Raw genomic sequence first — 18,413 nt, 5'->3', positions numbered from 1 at the left:
CATCATGGTGGAAATGTTTGGCAGAGCAAGCCACTTACATCATGAGCGAGGGAGCAAAGAGAGCAAGAGGGGCCAGAGGGTCCCAAAGACCCATCAGGACACACTCCCAGTGTTCCCCAAACCTGCCACTATACTAACCTCTTTTTTTAAAATTATGGTAGTGGGGCTGGAGCTCAAGATGTGGTTACTCTCTTTTAGCATTTTTGCTCAAGCTGGTGCTCCACCACTTGAGCCATAGCTCTGCTTCCGGCTTTTTGGTGGTTAATTGGAGACAAGAGTCTCATGGACTTTCCTACCTGGGCTATCTTCAAACCTGATCCTCACATCTCAGCCCATGAGTCATTAGGATCACAGACATGAGCTACTGGCAGGGCTATACCCAACCTCTTTTTTGTTGTTGTTGGTGGTGGTGGTCACGGGGGCTGAAATCTGGGCCTGGGCGCTGTCCTTCTGCTCTTCAGTTCAAGGCTAGTGCCCTACCACTTGAGCCACAGTGCTACTTCTGGCTTTTTTTCTGCTTATGTGGTACCGAGGAATCGAACCCAGGGCCTCATGAATGGGAGGCAAGCACTCTACCACCAAGCCAACTTCCCAGCCCACCCAACCTCTTTAAGGTTCTTCCATCTCCCAAGACCACCCTGGGGTCCAACCCTTTAAAACATGAGCCTTTGGGAGATATTCAAGATCCAAACTAGGATAGTAACCCTTGTGTTGTCCCATCTGCCCTCAAGGACACTATAGGTCTCTAGGGTGAGGGGCCATGGCCATCTCCACTTCTTGGTCTGGTTGTCTGACTTCAGCAGGTGCTACAGAACCTAGGTGGTAGTGTGGTTTGAAGACTGAGAGCAGAAGATGACAGAGAAGGACCCCTACCCTTCCCTGAGCACACAAGGTGGCCATGAAACACTTCTGGGGGAGGTGGAAGAGGAGGAGGAGGCAGAAGCACTGTGGCAGCCAAGTGGCTCAGTGGTGGTAGAGTGCCAGGAGTGTGCAGAAAGAGCACAGGATAGGCCTGAGGCCCTGAGTTTGTTTGTTTTAAAGGAAAGAAAAAAAAGGGGGCATGGGGCTGCTTTGCTTTGATGGGGAGGGATGGCAGGAAAGCTTGAATTTCAGAACTTTGGAGTTTGATGGCAGCTGGTAGCCGCCACATCTGGGTTCTTTCCTGGTGCTGCTCCTGGTTTGTTATGTGACTTTTGGCAAGTCCTTTCACTTTTCTGAGCCTTTGTTGTCACATATTTAGAGTAGAATTGGGCTAAAAAGGTGACAGATTGCCAGGCGCCGGTGGCTCATGCCTGTAATCCTAGCTATTCAGGAGGCTGAGATCTGAGGATCATGGTTCAAAGCCAGCCTGGTCAGGAAAGTCCGTGAGATTCTTTATTTCTAAAGGTATTTATTTTATTTTATTTACTTATTTATTTTTTTTGGTCGGTCGTGGAGCTTGAACTCTGGGCCTGGGCGCTGTCCCTCAGCTCTTCAGCTCAAGGCTAGCGCTCTACCACTTGAGCCACAGCGCCACTTCCACCTTTATTTCTAATAAACCATTAGAAAACCAGAAGTGGCGCTGTGGCTCAAGTGGTAGAGTGCTGGCCTTGAACTGAAGAGCTGAAGGATAGTGCCCAGGCCCAGAATTCAAGCCTATGACCGACAAACAAAAAACAAACAAAAAAAAAGTGACCGATTTTGTCTCTCACGTGGAGGCTGCTGGCTGTTGATTCTTGGAGCCTTGTGTGAAGCAGCTGGAAAGCAGGCGGTTATGCAGAAGCCTGCTGCCTGCAGGTGTGGGGTTGGAGTCACAGCAACGTGCTCTGCAAATTTGCAGACCTCAGGCCTTGTTTTGTTGTCTCCTAAGTTCCTTCCTGCATTGATCTTCTGTGAATCTTCCATCTCCTCTGTCACATCTCCAACCATCTGTTTCTGCCTTCAGCTTAAATAAATATCTTCCTGACAAGGGAACCCACCAGCTTCCCTCAGATGAAATCATTAGATTGTTCCTGTGTTCAACACAGGTCGGCCTCCCTGGACTTGAGCCTGGAAAGATGGTTTAGGGTTCAAGTGGAGGCTATGCCTTAGGTATTGGCACCTTGGTAATCAGTCTATAATTAACTTCTGCCTACTGGAGGCATATAGACCTGCTGCTACCTATTTTATGACAGTGACAGAAACAGCATGTAAATGTCCTTGGAAAAACACACTGTAAACCAGGCACCACTGATGCTTACCTGTAATGCTAGCTATGCAGGAGGCTGAGATCTGAGGATCATAGTTCCAAACCAGCCCTGGCAGACAAATACAAGAAAGTCATCTCTAACCATCAAAAAGTCAGAAGTAGAGCTGTGCCTTGAGCAAAAAAGCTAAAAGGTCAGTACCCAGGCCCAGAGTTCAAGGCCCAGTACCAGACCAAATACAAACAACTGCCAGGCACCTGAGGCTGATGCCTGTAATCCTAGCTACTTAGGAGGCTGAGATATCACGGTTCAAAGCCAACCTGGGAAGGAAAGTCCATGAGACTCTTATCTACAGTGAACCACCAGAAAACCAGAAGTAGCGCTGTGGCTCAAGTGGTAGCGTGCTAGCCTTGAGCTGAAATGCTGAGGGACAGCTTCCAGGCCCAGAGTTCAAACCTTACAACCGAAAAAAGAGAAAAACAAACAAACAAACAAACAAAAAAAAACAGCCCGAACACTTTAAAACATCAATTGTTTTATACCACAACCTTTGTGAAGCTGGTATTATCCCTTCCATTTTCAGACAAGGAGCCAAGGCTCAGAGTTAACAGCCTGTTCATCTCCAGCCAGCTGCTCCTGGGTCCCCAGTCCTGTTCCACGTCCCCCGGAAGCCCACGCCTCCTGTTCTCTCGCCCTCCGCAGGTTTCCATGTGATCCCCACCATCTCCAGCATCGTCCCAGAGAGCTGCCTGCTGATCGTGGTGGGGCTGCTGGTGGGGGGCCTGATCAAGGGCGTGGGCGAGACGCCCCCCTTCCTGCAGTCAGAAGTGTTCTTCCTCTTCCTGCTGCCTCCCATCATCCTGGACGCCGGCTACTTCCTGCCGCTGCGGCAGTTCACAGAGAACCTGGGCACCATCCTCATCTTCGCTGTGGTGGGCACGCTGTGGAACGCCTTCTTTCTAGGCGGCCTCATGTACGCCGTGTGCCTGGTGGGCGGTGAGCAGATCAACAACATCGGCCTCCTGGACACCCTGCTCTTCGGCAGCATCATCTCTGCCGTGGACCCCGTGGCGGTGCTGGCTGTCTTTGAAGAGATCCACATCAACGAGCTCCTGCACATCCTCGTCTTTGGGGAGTCCCTCCTCAACGACGCTGTCACCGTGGTGAGGGGTCAGGGGCCCTGCCTACATGCACTGGCCTCTAGTCCCTCAGCTGCCCGCTAGTTAATACCAGTAGTGCAAACAGATGGTGACGATTCCTCCTTGCTGTGTCCCCGGCACCACGCTGTGCACGGTGACACACGTTCTCACATTTGATCCCCAGGAGATGCTGAGGAGAAAACTTGGTGTTGTCATTTTATAGAACAAGAGACAGGCCCAAAGATGTTAATCAGCTTGTGGTAGAATGGAGATCTGAATCAAGGTGATAGAAGCCGTTTGTATTTGAAGCAGATCTGTCTCCTCCAAGGCCGGAGTTCTTGGCCTTCCTAGGACAGATGTTCCTTCTTCAGCTCACGTTTTGATGTGATCTTGGCCATATTGCTGATCCTCCTCCTGCCTCCATTACCTCTTGAGAGCCTGTTTTATTTCAGAGTCTTTCAGTTCTGATGTTGAGTATCTTAAGTTCAAAATTTAGTGTGTGCAGTTTTGGAGTGGAGATTGTGGAAACTTCTAGATGACAAGTAAAATGGGATAGCAGCTTGCTTCCTGTGAGATCTTAGGCAAATGACTCTGCCTTTCTGGGCCTCACCTTTTGTTTGTTTGGTACTGGGGTTCGAACTCACGACCTGGTGGTTGCTAGGCAGGCACGACCTAGTTCTATCTCTGAGCCACATCTGCAGCCCTTTGTGCTGGTTACTTTGAGATATAGGGTCTGGCTTCCTGCGCAGGTGTGTGCCTGGACCACAGTCTGCCTATTTTATGCTTCGTGGTCACAGCTGGCACATGCCACTGTAACTAGCTATTTGTTGAAAAGGAGTCTTGTGCATTTTTTCTGCCCAGACCATTCTCAAACTGCAATCCTCCCAATCTTAGCCTCCTTAAGTAGCTAGGATTGCAACTGTGAACCACTGGCACTCACGTGGGCTTTGACAGCTATAAAATGACCTAGTGAGGGCAGGCAAGCCCAATGCAAGGTCTCCATTGTACATGGCAGAACTATATACTGTACATGCCTACATATGCTCTCCCGGCCCATTGCCTCAGGAAGTAAATGTGAGTGTGCATGTATGTCCCCCTCTCCCTCCAAGCTGGACCCCTCAAAGAACAGCCGCATACACACGAAAACACAAGTGCATGTGTGCTTGCTCAGTCCCTGCTCACACGTGCACTCTCTGTTCATGGCGGCCCCTCAGACAAACACCTCCTTGTGGTAGACTGTTATTCAGTGGCCACAAGCCCCAGTTTCCTCTGTCTCTCTTGCTTCTCACTGGCTCATCAGAGGGCTGGGTAGCCTGGCCTGAGCAGACAGGCTTCCATCCTGGTTTCTTCTAGCATCAGCCCTTGCCCAGGGTTACCACGGGAACCTCAGTTTCCCTACTAGTAACATAGGACTTGCAGTACCCAGCTGGTTCTATTCGCTGGCGTTCCTGCAGGAATTCTGCTCACTCTGAGTGCCAGAGGTGCAGCCTTCCAGTCGGGTGTGGATGCAAGTCCAGGCTGGGGGTGCTTGTGCCAAAAGATAACTCAGACCCACAGCCACGTCTGCTGAAGTGGGTGGTGTGGCTCTTACTGGTGCTGGGCTGCTTCCTGTCCCATACGAATCTGAGCCACCCAGAAACTCCTCGTGAGGTTGCCACTGCTGTTAGCTGTTTCCCCAGGTGAAGAAACTGAGGCACTGAGAGGTTCTGTTAACTGATGAGCAGCCTGGCTTCAAATCCACACAGTGTGACCCTGAGTCCAAACACAGACCTGTGCCACACAGCCTCTCTGCAGTGACAGGCCAGAAAGGCTGTGCCTGCCCCAGTGGCCCAGATGGCAGACTGGGAGGACTTATGCCTCTCCTCAGGCCAGGAATGAGTTTGAGTAGCTCAGGGCTAAGTGTATCTGCTAACAAGGCTATTACCGCTGCTACCCCACCCTGTCTCCCCAATGGCACCTGGGCCTGGAACCTGCCCTTCCTGCTTGGCCCTGATTGGGCTCTTTTGAAACTCGAGGCAAGGGTGTGAGTGCCCCATTTCCCGGGCAGGAAGGTTGCCTCTACACTGCACGGGCTCAGGCGGGCCAGCGCCTTGTCACACAGACATCCCTTGCCCATTATCCCTTGCCTCCAGGAACTGCCCAGGTGCCAGGGGCATCAGAGGGTTTCCTCTCATGGATTCTTAGGTCCTTGTCCCCTTCTCCCTGGGCCTGGAAACTCCTTGGCTGGTTCCTGGCAGAGCTATGTAGGGCTGGACTCAAGAAGGCCAGGAAGCCATGATGCTGGTAGAGACCAGAAGCTGAGGCTGTGGGAGGCCTCAGCCCATAGCCATCAGGGAACACGTCCTGGGTGCAGTCCCGCTCCTGGGCCCTCGGGCACACTGCTTCCCCTCTGTGAGCCTCAGTGTGGCAAGGGAACAGATCCTCACAAGCTTGTTAATGCTGACTAGGAAAAGATTGTTCAGAGGGCTTCGCACTACGGCTACAGTGACGTCTATTTCCCAGCCTCAGGGACGGGAAACTTCAGAGCTGCCAGTTTCACAGCATCTGAACTTGGCAGTTTATTGCAACCACCTGGGAGCTTCTTAAAGCAGGAGGTTTCTCAGCCCCACCCCCAGGGTCCAGGTGGGGGTATGCCCTGGCCACATGAATTATCATGATTAAGAAATCCTGTTCTAAGGGCTGGGAATGTGGCTCAGTGATAAAGTGCTTGCCTAGCATGTATGTAGCCCTGGGTTCAATTCCCCAGTACCACATACACAGAAAAAGCCAGGAGTGGCGCTGTGGCTCAAGTGGCAGAGTGCTAGCCTTGAGGCAATGAAGCTCAAGGACAGTGCCCAGGCCCTGAGTTCAAGCCCCAAGACTGGCAAAAGAAAAGAAAGAAAAAAGAAAAGAAATCCTGTTCTAGCTGGGTAGGTACTGGTTGCTTGCACCAGTAGGAAACTGAGATCTGGGGATCATAATTCAAAGCCAGCCAGAGCAGAAAAGTCTGTAAGATCCTTAGCTCCGATTAACCAGCAAAAAGCTGGAAGTGGAGCTATCCCTTAAAGTGGTAGAGTATTGGCCTTGAGCAAACAAGCTAAGGGGGTGCACAAGGCCGAGTTCTAGTTCCAGTATTGGCAACAGAAAAAAGAAGAAAGGAAAAAGTAAAGAAAGGTATCCTGTTCTTCATTGTCTGAACTTACTACTTTGTGCTGAAGGAGGGATTGAACTCAGAGAGGCGTGGTCACATGGGGGCTGTGACCACCCAGTACTGAGTACTTTACCTGCTCAATCTTCACAGCCCACTTTGCAGATGGAAAACCTAAAGCCCAAGGAGTAGTTGGCCCCATGTACCCATCTAGGGAGCAGCAGAGTAGGGATTTCAACCTGGCCCTTTGGTTCCTGGGTTCTGTGTTCATAACCAGCATGATGGGGTCCAGGCCTCAGCCAAGTCCCTCCAGCCCCCAGCCCATCAATCTGAGCTCTTGCTTGGTACTGGATTTTTCTCTTACCATGTGGTCTATTCTGCTGGTTGGTTGTTTTTGGTGGTACTGGGGCTTGGACTCAGGGCCTTGCACTTCCTAAGGCAGCCACTCTTAACCACTTGAGCCATACCATCCACCCCCACATGGCCTATTCTTTGTGTCCATGGTTCCCGGAGGGGTGGGATCACCCTGGGTGGACCCCAGGGAGCCATGGGGCTAGCACCCTGCCCTCCTACCCACCAGCCTGCACACTTTCCCCAGGTCCTGTATCACCTCTTCGAAGAGTTTGCCAGCTACGATCAAGTGGGCATCGTAGACATCGTCCTCGGCTTCCTGAGCTTCTTCGTGGTGGCCCTGGGCGGGGTGTTTGTGGGCGTGGTCTACGGGGTCATTGCCGCCTTCACCTCCCGATTCACCTCCCACATCCGTGTCATCGAGCCGCTCTTCGTCTTCCTCTACAGCTACATGGCCTACCTGTCAGCTGAGCTCTTCCACCTGTCCGGCATCATGGCGTGAGTTTAGGTGTGGGTGTGGCAGGCAGAGGGCTTGGCTGGGGAGGCCTCAGACTCAGGTCCTCACCAGGGTCCAGGCTCCACACTTGCGTGGAAACCATTTTAATGACCAAGGTCATCAGGGGCTTCCTAGTGAACCTCTTAGCCTTGCTACTTGCTTCAGTGTGGCAGTCGGCGGGTGACAGACCTCCATGTACCAAATGACAAGAATGTCCCCACCCTGTGGGGGGGATGGGCAGGTGGACCAGGTGAGAACAAACGTGCAAAGCAGACAGCTGTGTGGCTCCTGAAAGTTGCTCAGAAAACAGGCACTTGTCCATACTAGCCCCCCCACACCACAGAGGCACGAATGAGCCTGAACCACACCTTCCTCCGTCCCAGGCTCATTGCCTCCGGGGTGGTGATGCGCCCCTACGTGGAGGCCAACATCTCCCACAAGTCCCACACCACCATCAAATACTTCCTGAAGATGTGGAGCAGCGTCAGCGAGACCCTCATCTTCATCTTCCTGGGCGTCTCCACCGTGGCTGGCTCCCACCACTGGAACTGGACCTTTGTCATCAGCACGCTGCTCTTCTGCCTCATCGCCCGCGTGCTGGGTGAGGGCTGGCCATGCACAGGGAGAGAGAGAGAGTGGGGGGGGGGTTGTGTGTGGTACAGTGAGTACAGTGTGGTAGTGCTGGGGTGTAGTGAAGGTGTGGGTAAGGGTGGGTTTTGTAGGAGTTTGGTTGTAGGGGATGCAGTGTGTGGGGTGGTAAAAATATGGACTTGTATGTATATATAGTGTATTATGTGTAGGTGCTGCACTGTAGTGTGGTGATGTATAGTGTGTTGTGTACAGGAGCTGTCTAGTGTGTATGGTATAATACATGAGAAGGCTGGGCTGTAGTGTGCAGGGTGCAGAATCTAGTTTGGGGTGTGTGGTGCAAGGTATGTAGGCCCATTTGTGGGAGGGGGGGTGTAGGAGCTAGGCCATGTCAGGTGAGGTACAGTTTGTGGGGGGGATTCTGGGCCATGGTGGTTGAGGAACAACTGGGGGGGGGGGGATCTTAGGCCATGACAGGTGAGGTAGGGTATATGAACACTCCAGGGCACCTGAATCAGGTCCTTGGGGTCCACCTCAGACACCCGCCAGGCCTCACTCCTCTGTGGAAAAGTCAGTGTCCCTGTGGGTCTTACTCATACTCCCGTGAAATGAAGACGGGCTGTGTGGTCCCCATACCTGTTCTGTGTGACTTGGGGCATTTTTTGAAGTCCTGTTGCTCCTGCTCCTGTTCTCCAGGGATTCTGGTTTTGTGGGTGGAGATCAGACCCTGGCCACATCTTAATGTTTGATTATGGGGAACATCAAATGCAGAGAGAATTAGACCAGGCTACTTTATCCCCATGTGTCCGTCTAATTGACAAGGAGATACTGTGACCACTTTTTCGTCTCTGCCTTCCCCTTCCTGACCCAGCCCCAGAGGCTGGGTGCGTCTAGGTTAGGAGCCCTCCTTACATATGGATCTAGAGCCTCCTGGGCTGAGGGACCCAGGACTTGAGTGAGAAAGGAGGAGCTTGGGGATGGGGAAATCCCTGGCGCAGAGGCCAGGAGGTGCTCAGGCCTGCCCAACGCTTCCTCTGCCCCTCCCTGGCAGGTGTGCTGGGCCTCACCTGGTTCATCAACAAGTTCCGAATCGTGAAACTGACCCCCAAGGACCAGTTCATCATCGCCTATGGGGGCCTGCGAGGGGCCATTGCCTTCTCTCTGGGCTACCTCCTGGACAAGAAGCACTTCCCCATGTGTGACCTGTTCCTCACTGCCATCATCACCGTCATCTTCTTCACTGTCTTTGTGCAGGTGCTGGGCCTGGGGGGTGGGGTGGGCAGGCCCCGGCCTGAGGGTCCTTGAGTCTGTTTCTGTTGAAAATGGGTTGTGTGAAGTGGGGCTGTGGATCCTAGGCCCAGCTCTTGTATTAACTCTGTGTGACTTTGGGCAAGCCACTCCCCTTTTGGCCCCCAGTTTCCTCCTTTGCAAAGTGGCCAGTTAGAAAATGAGTCACTGTGAAGTGAGCCAACAGAATGTAAAGTTACCAGAGTGTTGCCCAATCAGGAGCTATTTAAGAGATGTGAGCTGTCAGCAGGAGATCCTGTCCCAAGACCTGACTCTTCCTCCATGCGTGGTAGGCTTCAGTGGTTTCATATCTTGGGAGTCTCAAGCTTCTGCATCTGTAAAATGGAGCAATAGAGCATCGACAGCTGGGCTGGTTTCTGAGCCAGGCACCTAGAAGCCTAGAGTCAGCCCTCGCTCAGCCACTGTCTGAGTAGCCTGGTGTCTTAGTTCCTCACTTGTGAAATAAGGATGATCTCTAAGTATCTTCCCAGCACTGGTCAGTGAGGTTTTTGTTTTGTCAGTACTAGGGGTTTTGTTTGTTTGTTTCTAAGCTTAGGACTTCATTCTTCATAGGAAGTGGAATTCCAGCCCTAATTTTTTTTCTTTTGAGACAATGGCCTTGCTATGTGGCTGAGGCTGGCCTGGAACTCCCTCCGTAACCCATCCTCCTGCTACAGCCTCCCTGAGCGCTGGATTACAGGCAAGAGCTGCCACGCCTGGCCCTTGCCAGGATTTGTATGTGTTTGAATGACCCAGGCTTAGCTGAGAGTCCTACCCTCGTCAAGGAAGTCCAACCTAGAATATTCTCGCATACCTGAGTGTGATCTTGGGCAGGTGATAAACTCTGGGCCTGGGCCTCCATTTCTTTCCCACCATTCTGCCTTTCCCGGACACTAATCCTTACAAAGCACTAGAGACACTTTGCCTTCTCAGGAGAAAAAATACAAGGGAAGCTTCAAGGAAGTGGGCTTATTCTTTGCATTTAAAAGAAGCGAGCCAGGTGCCAGTGGCTCAGGCCTGTAATCCTAGCTACTCAGGAGCCTGCGATCTGAGATCGTGGTTCAAAGCTAGCCTGAGCAGGAAAGTCCATGAGACTCTTCAATTAACCACAAAAGGCAGAAGTGGAGCTGTGGGTCAAATGCCTTAAGCACCAAAAGCTCAGGGACAGCATCCAGGTCCTGAGTTCAAGCCCCAGGACCAGCACACAAAGACAAAATCCAAAACAACACCTAAAAAGCACTGTTTCCCCTTGACTTTTTTTTTCTCCCGTCCTGGGACTTGAACTCTGGGCTTGGCACTATCTCTTGGCTTCTTTTTTTTTTTTTTTTTTTTTTGGGTCCGGTCGTGGGGCCTGAACTCTGGGCCTGGGCACTGTCCCTCAGCTCTTCAGCTCAAGGCTAGCACTCTACCACTTGAGCCACAGCGCCACTTCCGGCTTTTTTCTTTTTGCTTATGTGGTGCTGAGGAATCGAACCCAGGGCCTCGAGCATGCAAGGCAAGCGCTCTACCACTGAGCCACCTTCCCAGCCCCTCTCTTGGCTTCTTTTGTTCAAGGCAAGCACTCTACCACTTGAGCCACAGTACCACTTCCAGCTTTTTCTGAGTAGTTTATTGGAGATAGGAGTCTCACAGACTTTCCTGCCCAGGCTGGCTTCCAACCAAGATCTTTAGATGTCAGCCTCCTGAGTAGCTAGGATTGCAGGCATGAGCTACCTTGTCTGGCTTCCCCTGGACTTTTTATTTGTATTTGGTAATGGTTCTCCAAGCCCACTTATACTAAAGGCAGCATTGGGTTTGACCCATTGCCTGGGTTTGATTCTTGGTTCTACTACCTCTATGGGACCTTTGGTAGTTGCTTAATTTTTTTTTTTTTTGGGTCCGGTCGTGGGGCCTGAACTCTGGACCTGGACGCTGGCCCTCAGCTCTTCAGCTCAAGGCTAGCGTTCTACCACTTGAGCCACAGCGCCACTTCCAGCTTTTTTCTTTTTGCTTATGTGGTGCTGAGGAATCGAACCCAGGGCCTTGAGCATGCAAGGCAAGCGCTCTACCATTGAGCCACCTTCCCAGCCTCTAGTTGCTTAATTTCTGTGAGCCTCAGTTTCCTCATCTGTAAAATGTGAACTCTTAGGGTTGTCTTAGCTGTTAAAGGGCCTGTTTTTAGGGGAACACAGCCTGGCCTGCCACATAGAAACTATGGTTATTTTTATTGTGTGTGTGCCAGTATTGGAGCTTGAACTCGGGGCCTGGGTGCTGTCTCTAAGCTTTTTGCTCAAGGCTAGTGTTCTAACACTGGAGCCACAACTCCGCTCCAGCTTTTTGTGATTAACTGGCTTCAAACCATGATCCTCAGAATTTAGCCTCCTAATTAGTAGTTAGGATTCCAGGCGTGAGCCACCTATGCCAGACTAAAAAGTACTCCTAGCAGCCCAGGAGGGAGGAGTGGAACAGAGGGTTCTGTCTGTCTGTGAGGCTCAATTCCTTAGGGTTGCAGAGTGGGTCTGTAGTAGAGCCCATATCTGAACCCAAGCCCTGGCTATGTGAGCAGTGTAAGGCTCTGCCAGAGCTCTGGCTGTGTCTCCAGGAAGACCTGGTGCTGGGGTGAGGCAAACAGTTCTAACATCCATTGGTCCTGGGCCACTGAGGATCCCAGAGCACAAAGGGCATCTCAGGACCCCTGCCAGAGTGGTAGATCCATTGTGCCTGAGATCTAACTGCCCCCTCCCCTGCCCAGGGCATGACCATTCGGCCCCTGGTAGACCTGTTGGCTGTGAAGAAAAAACAAGAAACCAAGCGCTCCATCAATGAGGAGATCCACACGCAGGTACTGGGAGCTGGGGCCTGCAGTTGCTGAAGGAGGCTTCAGGAGCAACTAGACCCCCCTTCTTTGTACTTGGTCACCTCCTCTGTCCTTACTTCAGTGCTGAGTGGTCCCCCATCTCCCTGATGGGCAGGTGTGGTGTTAGCATCTGGAATCCGAGGGGGTGTTATGCCATCTTTGCCTCTAGACAAAACCTGCCCTGAGCATTGGGTTCAAGTGGGTTCAGAGAAAGTGCCTCAACCAGCTGGGAGAGGGAGAGTTTGAGATATCCAGTTGTCCACTGGGTTTGAGGATCACTGGAGGCTTGGCGCCACCTCCTGGCTACTCTTGGAACTTCAGGGCTGGGCGGAGCAGAGGCCCCTCTGGGGTGGAAGGTAGAGCCTGTTCAGAGTTCTGGATAGCAAAGGAGCCCAATAGTGAAGCTTGACCTGGCTCATTTCAGTTCCTGGACCATCTTCTGACGGGCATCGAGGACATCTGTGGTCACTATGGCCACCACCACTGGAAGGACAAGTAGGTGCAGGTGGGGTGGGTGGCAAGATGCAGTTGTAAGGGTCTCCTCCCAAGTCCCGGCTTCTGCCCACATGTAGGAACCGGCTCCATCCGTCTTCCTCCTCTTCCCACCAGGCTCAACAGATTTAATAAGAAGTATGTGAAGAAGTGTCTGATAGCCGGCGAACGCTCCAAGGAGCCCCAGCTCATCGCCTTCTACCACAAGATGGAGATGAAGCAGGCCATTGAGCTGGTGGAGAGCGGGGGCATGGGCAAGATCCCCTCTGCGGTCTCGACTGTCTCCATGCAGTGAGTGCCAGTGGCCAGTCCGGGCAGTGACTGTTCCCTTATGCTAACCGCAGCCTGAAACAGCCGCCAGGAGAGCCGTGTTATCCAGTCAGGGTCGGTTGTGAGGTGGGAGGGGGGGGTTGCGGAGCATAGAAGGGCTTGAGGCTTTGAACACCTACCTAGGCCATCCCAAGCATAGCTTCCTCCTGGCCCATCCTTGCAGGCTCCAAGGTCTTAAGACTGGAGACCTAGGGGCTGGGAAGGTGGCTCAGTGGTAGAGCGCTTGCCTTGCATGCTTGAGGCCCTGGGTTCGATTCCTCAGCACCACATAAGAAAAAGCCGGAAGTGGCACTGTGGCTCAAGTGGTAGAGCACTAGCTTTGAGCTGAAGAGCTGAGAGACAGCGCCCAGGCCCAGAGTTCAGGCCCCACGACCGGACCCCAAAAAAAAAAAAAAAGACTGGAGACCTAACATTTGCCCTGTTGTGCCAGGAACATTCACCCCAAGTCCCTGGCTGCTGAACGTATCCTGCCAGCACTGTCCAAAGACAAGGAAGAAGAGATCCGCAAAATCCTAAGAAACAACCTGCAGAAGACCAGGCAGCGGGTGAGCGCCCACCTTCTTCTGCAGCCTTCTCTTCCTCTACCCTGGGCACCAGCCTCTTCCCAGACTGCAACACTGCTCCGCCCCCACCCCACCCATGGGCCCGTAGCTTCCCCGGCCCCCAGACCTCTAGTCCCAGCTTCCTGGTCCTGCCTGCCCTAACAGCTACTACCCTGTTCCTCCCACAGCTGCGGTCCTACAACAGACACACACTGGTGGCTGATCCCTACGAGGAGGCCTGGAACCAGATGCTGCTTCGGAGACAGAAGGCCCGGCAGCTGGAGCAGAAGGTGGGATCCAGATCGGCATGGGACCCAGCCTTTCTGGGAGAATCTGGGTTCTTCCTATACTACACCCCAGTGCTCCACCAGACTCCACAGAGGAAATGTGTTCATTCTAGAAACAGTGGTTTCGGGAGGCTTGTTGATGGTCCCAGAGTTTGGGTTTTATCCCAGGGAGTAACGCAGGAGGGAAGGGGATGGTCTAGATAAAGGGCCAAAGAGGCAGTGAGCTTAATGGACATTAAGAAGTAGAACTGGGGGCTGGGAAGGTGGCTCGGTGGTAGAGTGCTTGCCTCTCATGAATAAGGCCCTGGGTTCGATTTCTCAGCACCACATAAGCAGAAAAGGCCAGAAGTGGTGCTGTGGCTCAAGTGGTAGGGTGCTACTTGAGCAAAAAGAAGCTCAAGAACAGTGCCCAGGCCCTGAGTTCAAGCCCCAGGATGGCAAAAAAAAAAGAAAGAAAGAAAGAAAGAAAGAAAAAGAAAAAAATGTAGAACTGGAAACTTTTGTTTCCAGTTTGGTGAGCCAAAGGGTTAGGATGCCTTGTTTTGTTATGCTGGGGCTTGAACCTGGGGCCTGAGTGCTATCCTTTAGCTTTTTTTGTTCAAGGCTGGTGGTACTCTAACACTTGAGCTACAGCTCCAATTCTGACTTTCTAGTGGTTAATTGGAGATAAGAGTCTCACAGACTTTCTGCCAGGGCTGGCTTTGAACCTTGATCCTCAGATCTCAGCCTTCTGATTAGCTAGGATTACAGGCAAGAGCCACTACTCCACCCTGCCCTAAGAATCAGGTGTGTGTCTAGCCTTCTAGTAGTGTGGTTGGGAATGGTATTTACCATGGGGAATCCTGAGGAAGGAACAGAGGATTGAAGGAAGATAAGGAGCTGAGCTCAGTTGCCACAAGCTGGGCCATGAAGGTCTTGGTTTATGGGCCGGAGCCAGTGCTGGGGTAAGGAAGGAACGTTTGAGTTGCCCAGTGAGATCATTCAGCTTGCAGAGGTTGTGCCAGCTTAGGTGCTTTAGCAGACACAAGGACGAGCCTAACATGGCACTACTGGTGTCAGGTGCCCTCCCCCAACCGCCGTGCTCACCATGTCTCTCTCTCTGTCAGATCAACAACTACCTGACAGTGCCAGCCCACAAGCTGGACTCTCCCACCATGTCCCGGGCCCGCATTGGCTCAGGTAAGTGACCCCAGGGCTGGGCACTCGGCACAGCCTCCTAAGATGGAGATCCCAAGCATAAAGGGCCTCAGAGAACTAGTAGGGAGGCCAGACTTCTCCCATCACAGCCTCATCTCTCCTCCCAGTCCACAAGATTTGTCTGCCCCAGGTGGGGCTGTGCTGACAGAGGGCAGGAAGGGCCCTGTTATCTTCAGATGTCCCAGTGAGGACTGTGACAAGAGCTGGGTGGACAGGGTGCCTGGCAGGGGGCAGGGTCTCTGTCCACAAAAGTGGGCAAGGGCAAGGTCTCTCAGGCCTGGGCCCCTAAGGCAGCCCTGGAACCCCACCCCCCCCCCCCCCCGCCCCGTCTCCCTACCTCCCTATTTATGTTTATTTGTGTGCTGGTACTAAGGCTTGAGCTCAGGATCTGGCCTCTGTCCCTTAGCTGTTTTGCTCAATGCTGGTGCTCCACCACTTGAGTCACACCTCCACTTCTAGCTTTGGTAATTCTTTGGAGATGAGTTTCAACCAGGTGCCAGTCGCTCACACCTGTAATCCTAGCTCCTCAGGAGGCTTGAGATCTGAGGATCATGGTTCAAAGCCAGCCCGGCAGGAAAGTCCATGAGATTCTTATCTCCAATTAACCACCAGATAACTGGAAGTGGCATTGTGGCTCCAGTGGTAGAGCACTCGCCTTGAGCTGAAGAGCTCAGAGACAGCGCCCAGGCCCAGAATTCAAGCCCCACAACCAGTAAAAAAAAAGAAAAGAGAGGGCAGGGGGAGGGGGTGGGGAGTCTCATAGGCCTTCTTTCCTGGGTTGACTTCAGACCATAATCCTCAGATCTCAGTCTCCTGAGTAGCTAGGATTACAAGTGTGAGTCACCAGTACCCAGATGAGCCCCTGGTCCAAGGAAGGGGAAAAGTCTGAGGGAAGAGAAGCTGGGGACAGAGCAGTCACTCAGGCTCACAGAGCTGGCTGCATTCATGGGAAGGCTCTGGGAGTTGCTGGCATGGACAAGGGGCCCTCGAGGTGTGGGTAACGCTGGACAGGCCTTGGGTAGAGCCCAACCTCGGCTCTGTGCTTGGTCCCCAGACCCACTGGCCTACGAGCCCAAGGCAGACTTGCCTGTCATCACCATCGATCCAGCCTCTCCACAGTCACCCGAGTCTGTGGACCTGGTAAACGAGGAACTGAAGGGCAAGGTGCTGGGGCTGAGCCGGAACCCAGGGAGAGTAACAGAGGAGGACGAGGATGAGGACGGAGGCCTTACGATGCGGTCCAAGGAGCCCTCCTCCCCTGGCACCGATGATGTCTTCACCCCTGGACCAAGTGACAGCCCCAGCTCCCAAAGGATACAGCGCTGCCTAAGTGACCCAGGCCCTCACCCCGATCCGGGAGAGGGGGAGCCATTCATCCCCAAGGGGCAGTAGTGCCAGGCCAATGGGCAGCACCTGTCCAGCGGACATTCCCACCAGAGCAGGGGTTGGTTGGAGGGGAGCTGGGGGCTCCCCTCACCCTTCCTGACCTGGATGGGCCCTGCCCCTTCCTCCCACCGCATGGCAGCTGGGTCCACAGCCCCTCCTGTAGCACGGCTTCCTCCCGGCCCCTCCCAGCAGAACTGCCTCTGCCATCTCTCCTCTTGGGCAGAGCTGCTGGGCTGGCGAGGGCAGGGCCTACTCCTCCAGATCCAAGCTCGCCATGTCTGGACCAGGGCCCCATTAGGCTGCCAGGCCCGGCCCTCCACCGCAGCACCCTCCTCATTCCCACCAACCTTCCTGCCTAACCAAAGAGCCTCTGGCTCAGCCATGGCCCCACCCAGGATTGGAAGGAACGGGAGGAGCTCTCCTCTGTCCCCGCCAGTGACTGGAGGAAGGATGGGGGGCTCGTGGCCGTCCCACCCCACTCCTGCTCACCCATGCCGGCCTTGCTGAGAGAGCCCGAGGCAGGGGGCATCTCGGGGCTTCTCCGCTTGGAGCCAGTGGGCGGGGGATGGGGGGGACGGGGGTGGGAGGGGTTCTGGACAGTGAAGTGATGTGTGCTGAGGACCACTGGGCCTCTCTGGGGCCTCTACCCAGGAAGGGGCTGCTGAGCCTCCCGAAAGCCCTGCTCTTCCGTGCAGCTCACCTCCATGTCCACCCCTGCCCACACCGAGACAGTCCTGGGTTTTAGGAGCCTCTGAAAACCCCTCTTACCTGACCTCATGCTCCAGAGAGCCCCTCTTCATTAGTGCCTGTCTGTCCAGTGTCCCCTTCTCCCCCCTCCTAGGCTCTGAACTTGTTGTTCAAGGCTCTGATTTTAGACACGGCCCTAACCTGTCCGAATTGACCAAGTTCCCGGGCACGGGGCCTCCTGACACCTGTCTTGCTCTTGAGTCCGACCCTCACTCCCTGCTGGCCTTCGTTTCTCACTTGCAGTGTCCCCCACAGCCCTTTCCTCCACCCCCAGATAGCTGTGGAGCCCAGCCCTGGGGAGGAGGCCTCCCCTGGGGGCCTCCCCCCCCCCCCCCAGCCATCACTGCTGGGGTGGACAGAGCCCTGGGTCTCCACAGGCCTTTGCTCACAGGCACACCCCACTGCCGCCATGGCCCGGCCCGGGCCCATGCGTGTCTACACACTCCCCCCCCTCCCCCCCAGGATCGTGCAATAGTCAGTGACCCGCTGCCAGGGGGCGGGGCCATCCGTCTCTCCTCTCCATGCAAGTGCTGTTTCGGGCAGAAGTCACCATACAAGGTGATGTCGACAACCATGTACAAAGCCACCGCAGCTGCTGCCGCTCTGCCACCTGTACAGAAGAAATTGAACCTTTTTTTCATATTCTAATAAATCAATGTGAGTTTTTGATAGAGTCCTGGACTGCTCCCTGGGAACAGCGGGCTTCAGGAAGGATGGGAGGAACTCAGCTCCCATCCGCCTGGAATCCTTAGACCATCCATGCTGGCGTGGTCATTACCATGTGCCAGGTGCCGGAGGTTTGGCAGTAAGCAGGGCAGGAAGTATGCTTGCTCTTGGGAGAAGGGCAGCAGCCTGGACCACTCACACCACTGTGGAAAACCCAGTGGGCGAGCAGCCGGAATGAAAGGCCAGGGGGCTGCCCAGGGGTCTCCTAGCACATGACCCAGAAGGACTGGTGCACGTGCCAGATGGAGAAGGTCTTGGGGAGGTCCCAGATGTTCTCATTAACAAGTGCACACACACTTTGGGGTCTGGGGAAAGCCTGGTGCCATGAGGGCACACCCAGAATCCTAGCTGCACAGGCGGAGATCTGGAGGATTGTGATTTGAGACCAGCCTGGGCAAGAAGATACTCAAGACTCCATCTCTAAAAATAACCAGCAAAGTCAGGTGCCATTGTCTCACACCTGTAATCCTGGCTACTCAGGAGGCCGCAATGTAAAGATTGCAGTTCAGACCCAATCTGGCTGGGCAAGAATGTCTGAGACTCTTTCTTTTGTCGGTAGAGGGGCCTGAACTCTGGGCCTGGGCTCTGTCCCTCAGCTCTTCAGCTCAAGGCTAGCACTCTACCACTTGAGCTACAGAGCCACTTCCGGCTTTTTTTTCTGCTTATGTGGTGCTGAGGAATTGAATCCAGGGCCTCATGCATGCAAGGCAAGCACTC

At 53.7% G+C, this 18,413-nt stretch overlaps 1 protein-coding gene across 1 annotated transcript in view; it reads left to right on the top strand.

Moving 5' to 3' along the window:
- Slc9a1 (solute carrier family 9 member A1) overlaps positions 1–16,770 on the top strand; it is a 59,824-nt gene extending 43,054 nt beyond the window's left edge. The window contains exons 2-12 of the mRNA XM_042688702.1: positions 2,868–3,328; positions 7,030–7,280; positions 7,662–7,879; positions 8,918–9,120; positions 11,885–11,974; positions 12,414–12,484; positions 12,599–12,772; positions 13,242–13,356; positions 13,542–13,643; positions 14,747–14,819; positions 15,892–16,770. Coding sequence (XP_042544636.1) covers positions 2,868–3,328; positions 7,030–7,280; positions 7,662–7,879; positions 8,918–9,120; positions 11,885–11,974; positions 12,414–12,484; positions 12,599–12,772; positions 13,242–13,356; positions 13,542–13,643; positions 14,747–14,819; positions 15,892–16,229 — 2,096 coding nt within the window. The 3' untranslated portion in view covers positions 16,230–16,770. The remainder of the gene's footprint in view (positions 1–2,867; positions 3,329–7,029; positions 7,281–7,661; positions 7,880–8,917; positions 9,121–11,884; positions 11,975–12,413; positions 12,485–12,598; positions 12,773–13,241; positions 13,357–13,541; positions 13,644–14,746; positions 14,820–15,891) is intronic.
- The last annotated feature ends 1,643 nt before the right edge of the window (positions 16,771–18,413 follow it).

Source organism: Dipodomys spectabilis, unplaced genomic scaffold (assembly GCF_019054845.1).
Source record: "Dipodomys spectabilis isolate Male_0828 unplaced genomic scaffold, ASM1905484v1 ptg000118l, whole genome shotgun sequence".
In the NCBI taxonomy this organism is placed as follows: domain Eukaryota; kingdom Metazoa; phylum Chordata; class Mammalia; order Rodentia; family Heteromyidae; genus Dipodomys; species Dipodomys spectabilis.
This window is presented reverse-complemented; position numbering and strand designations above follow the sequence as displayed.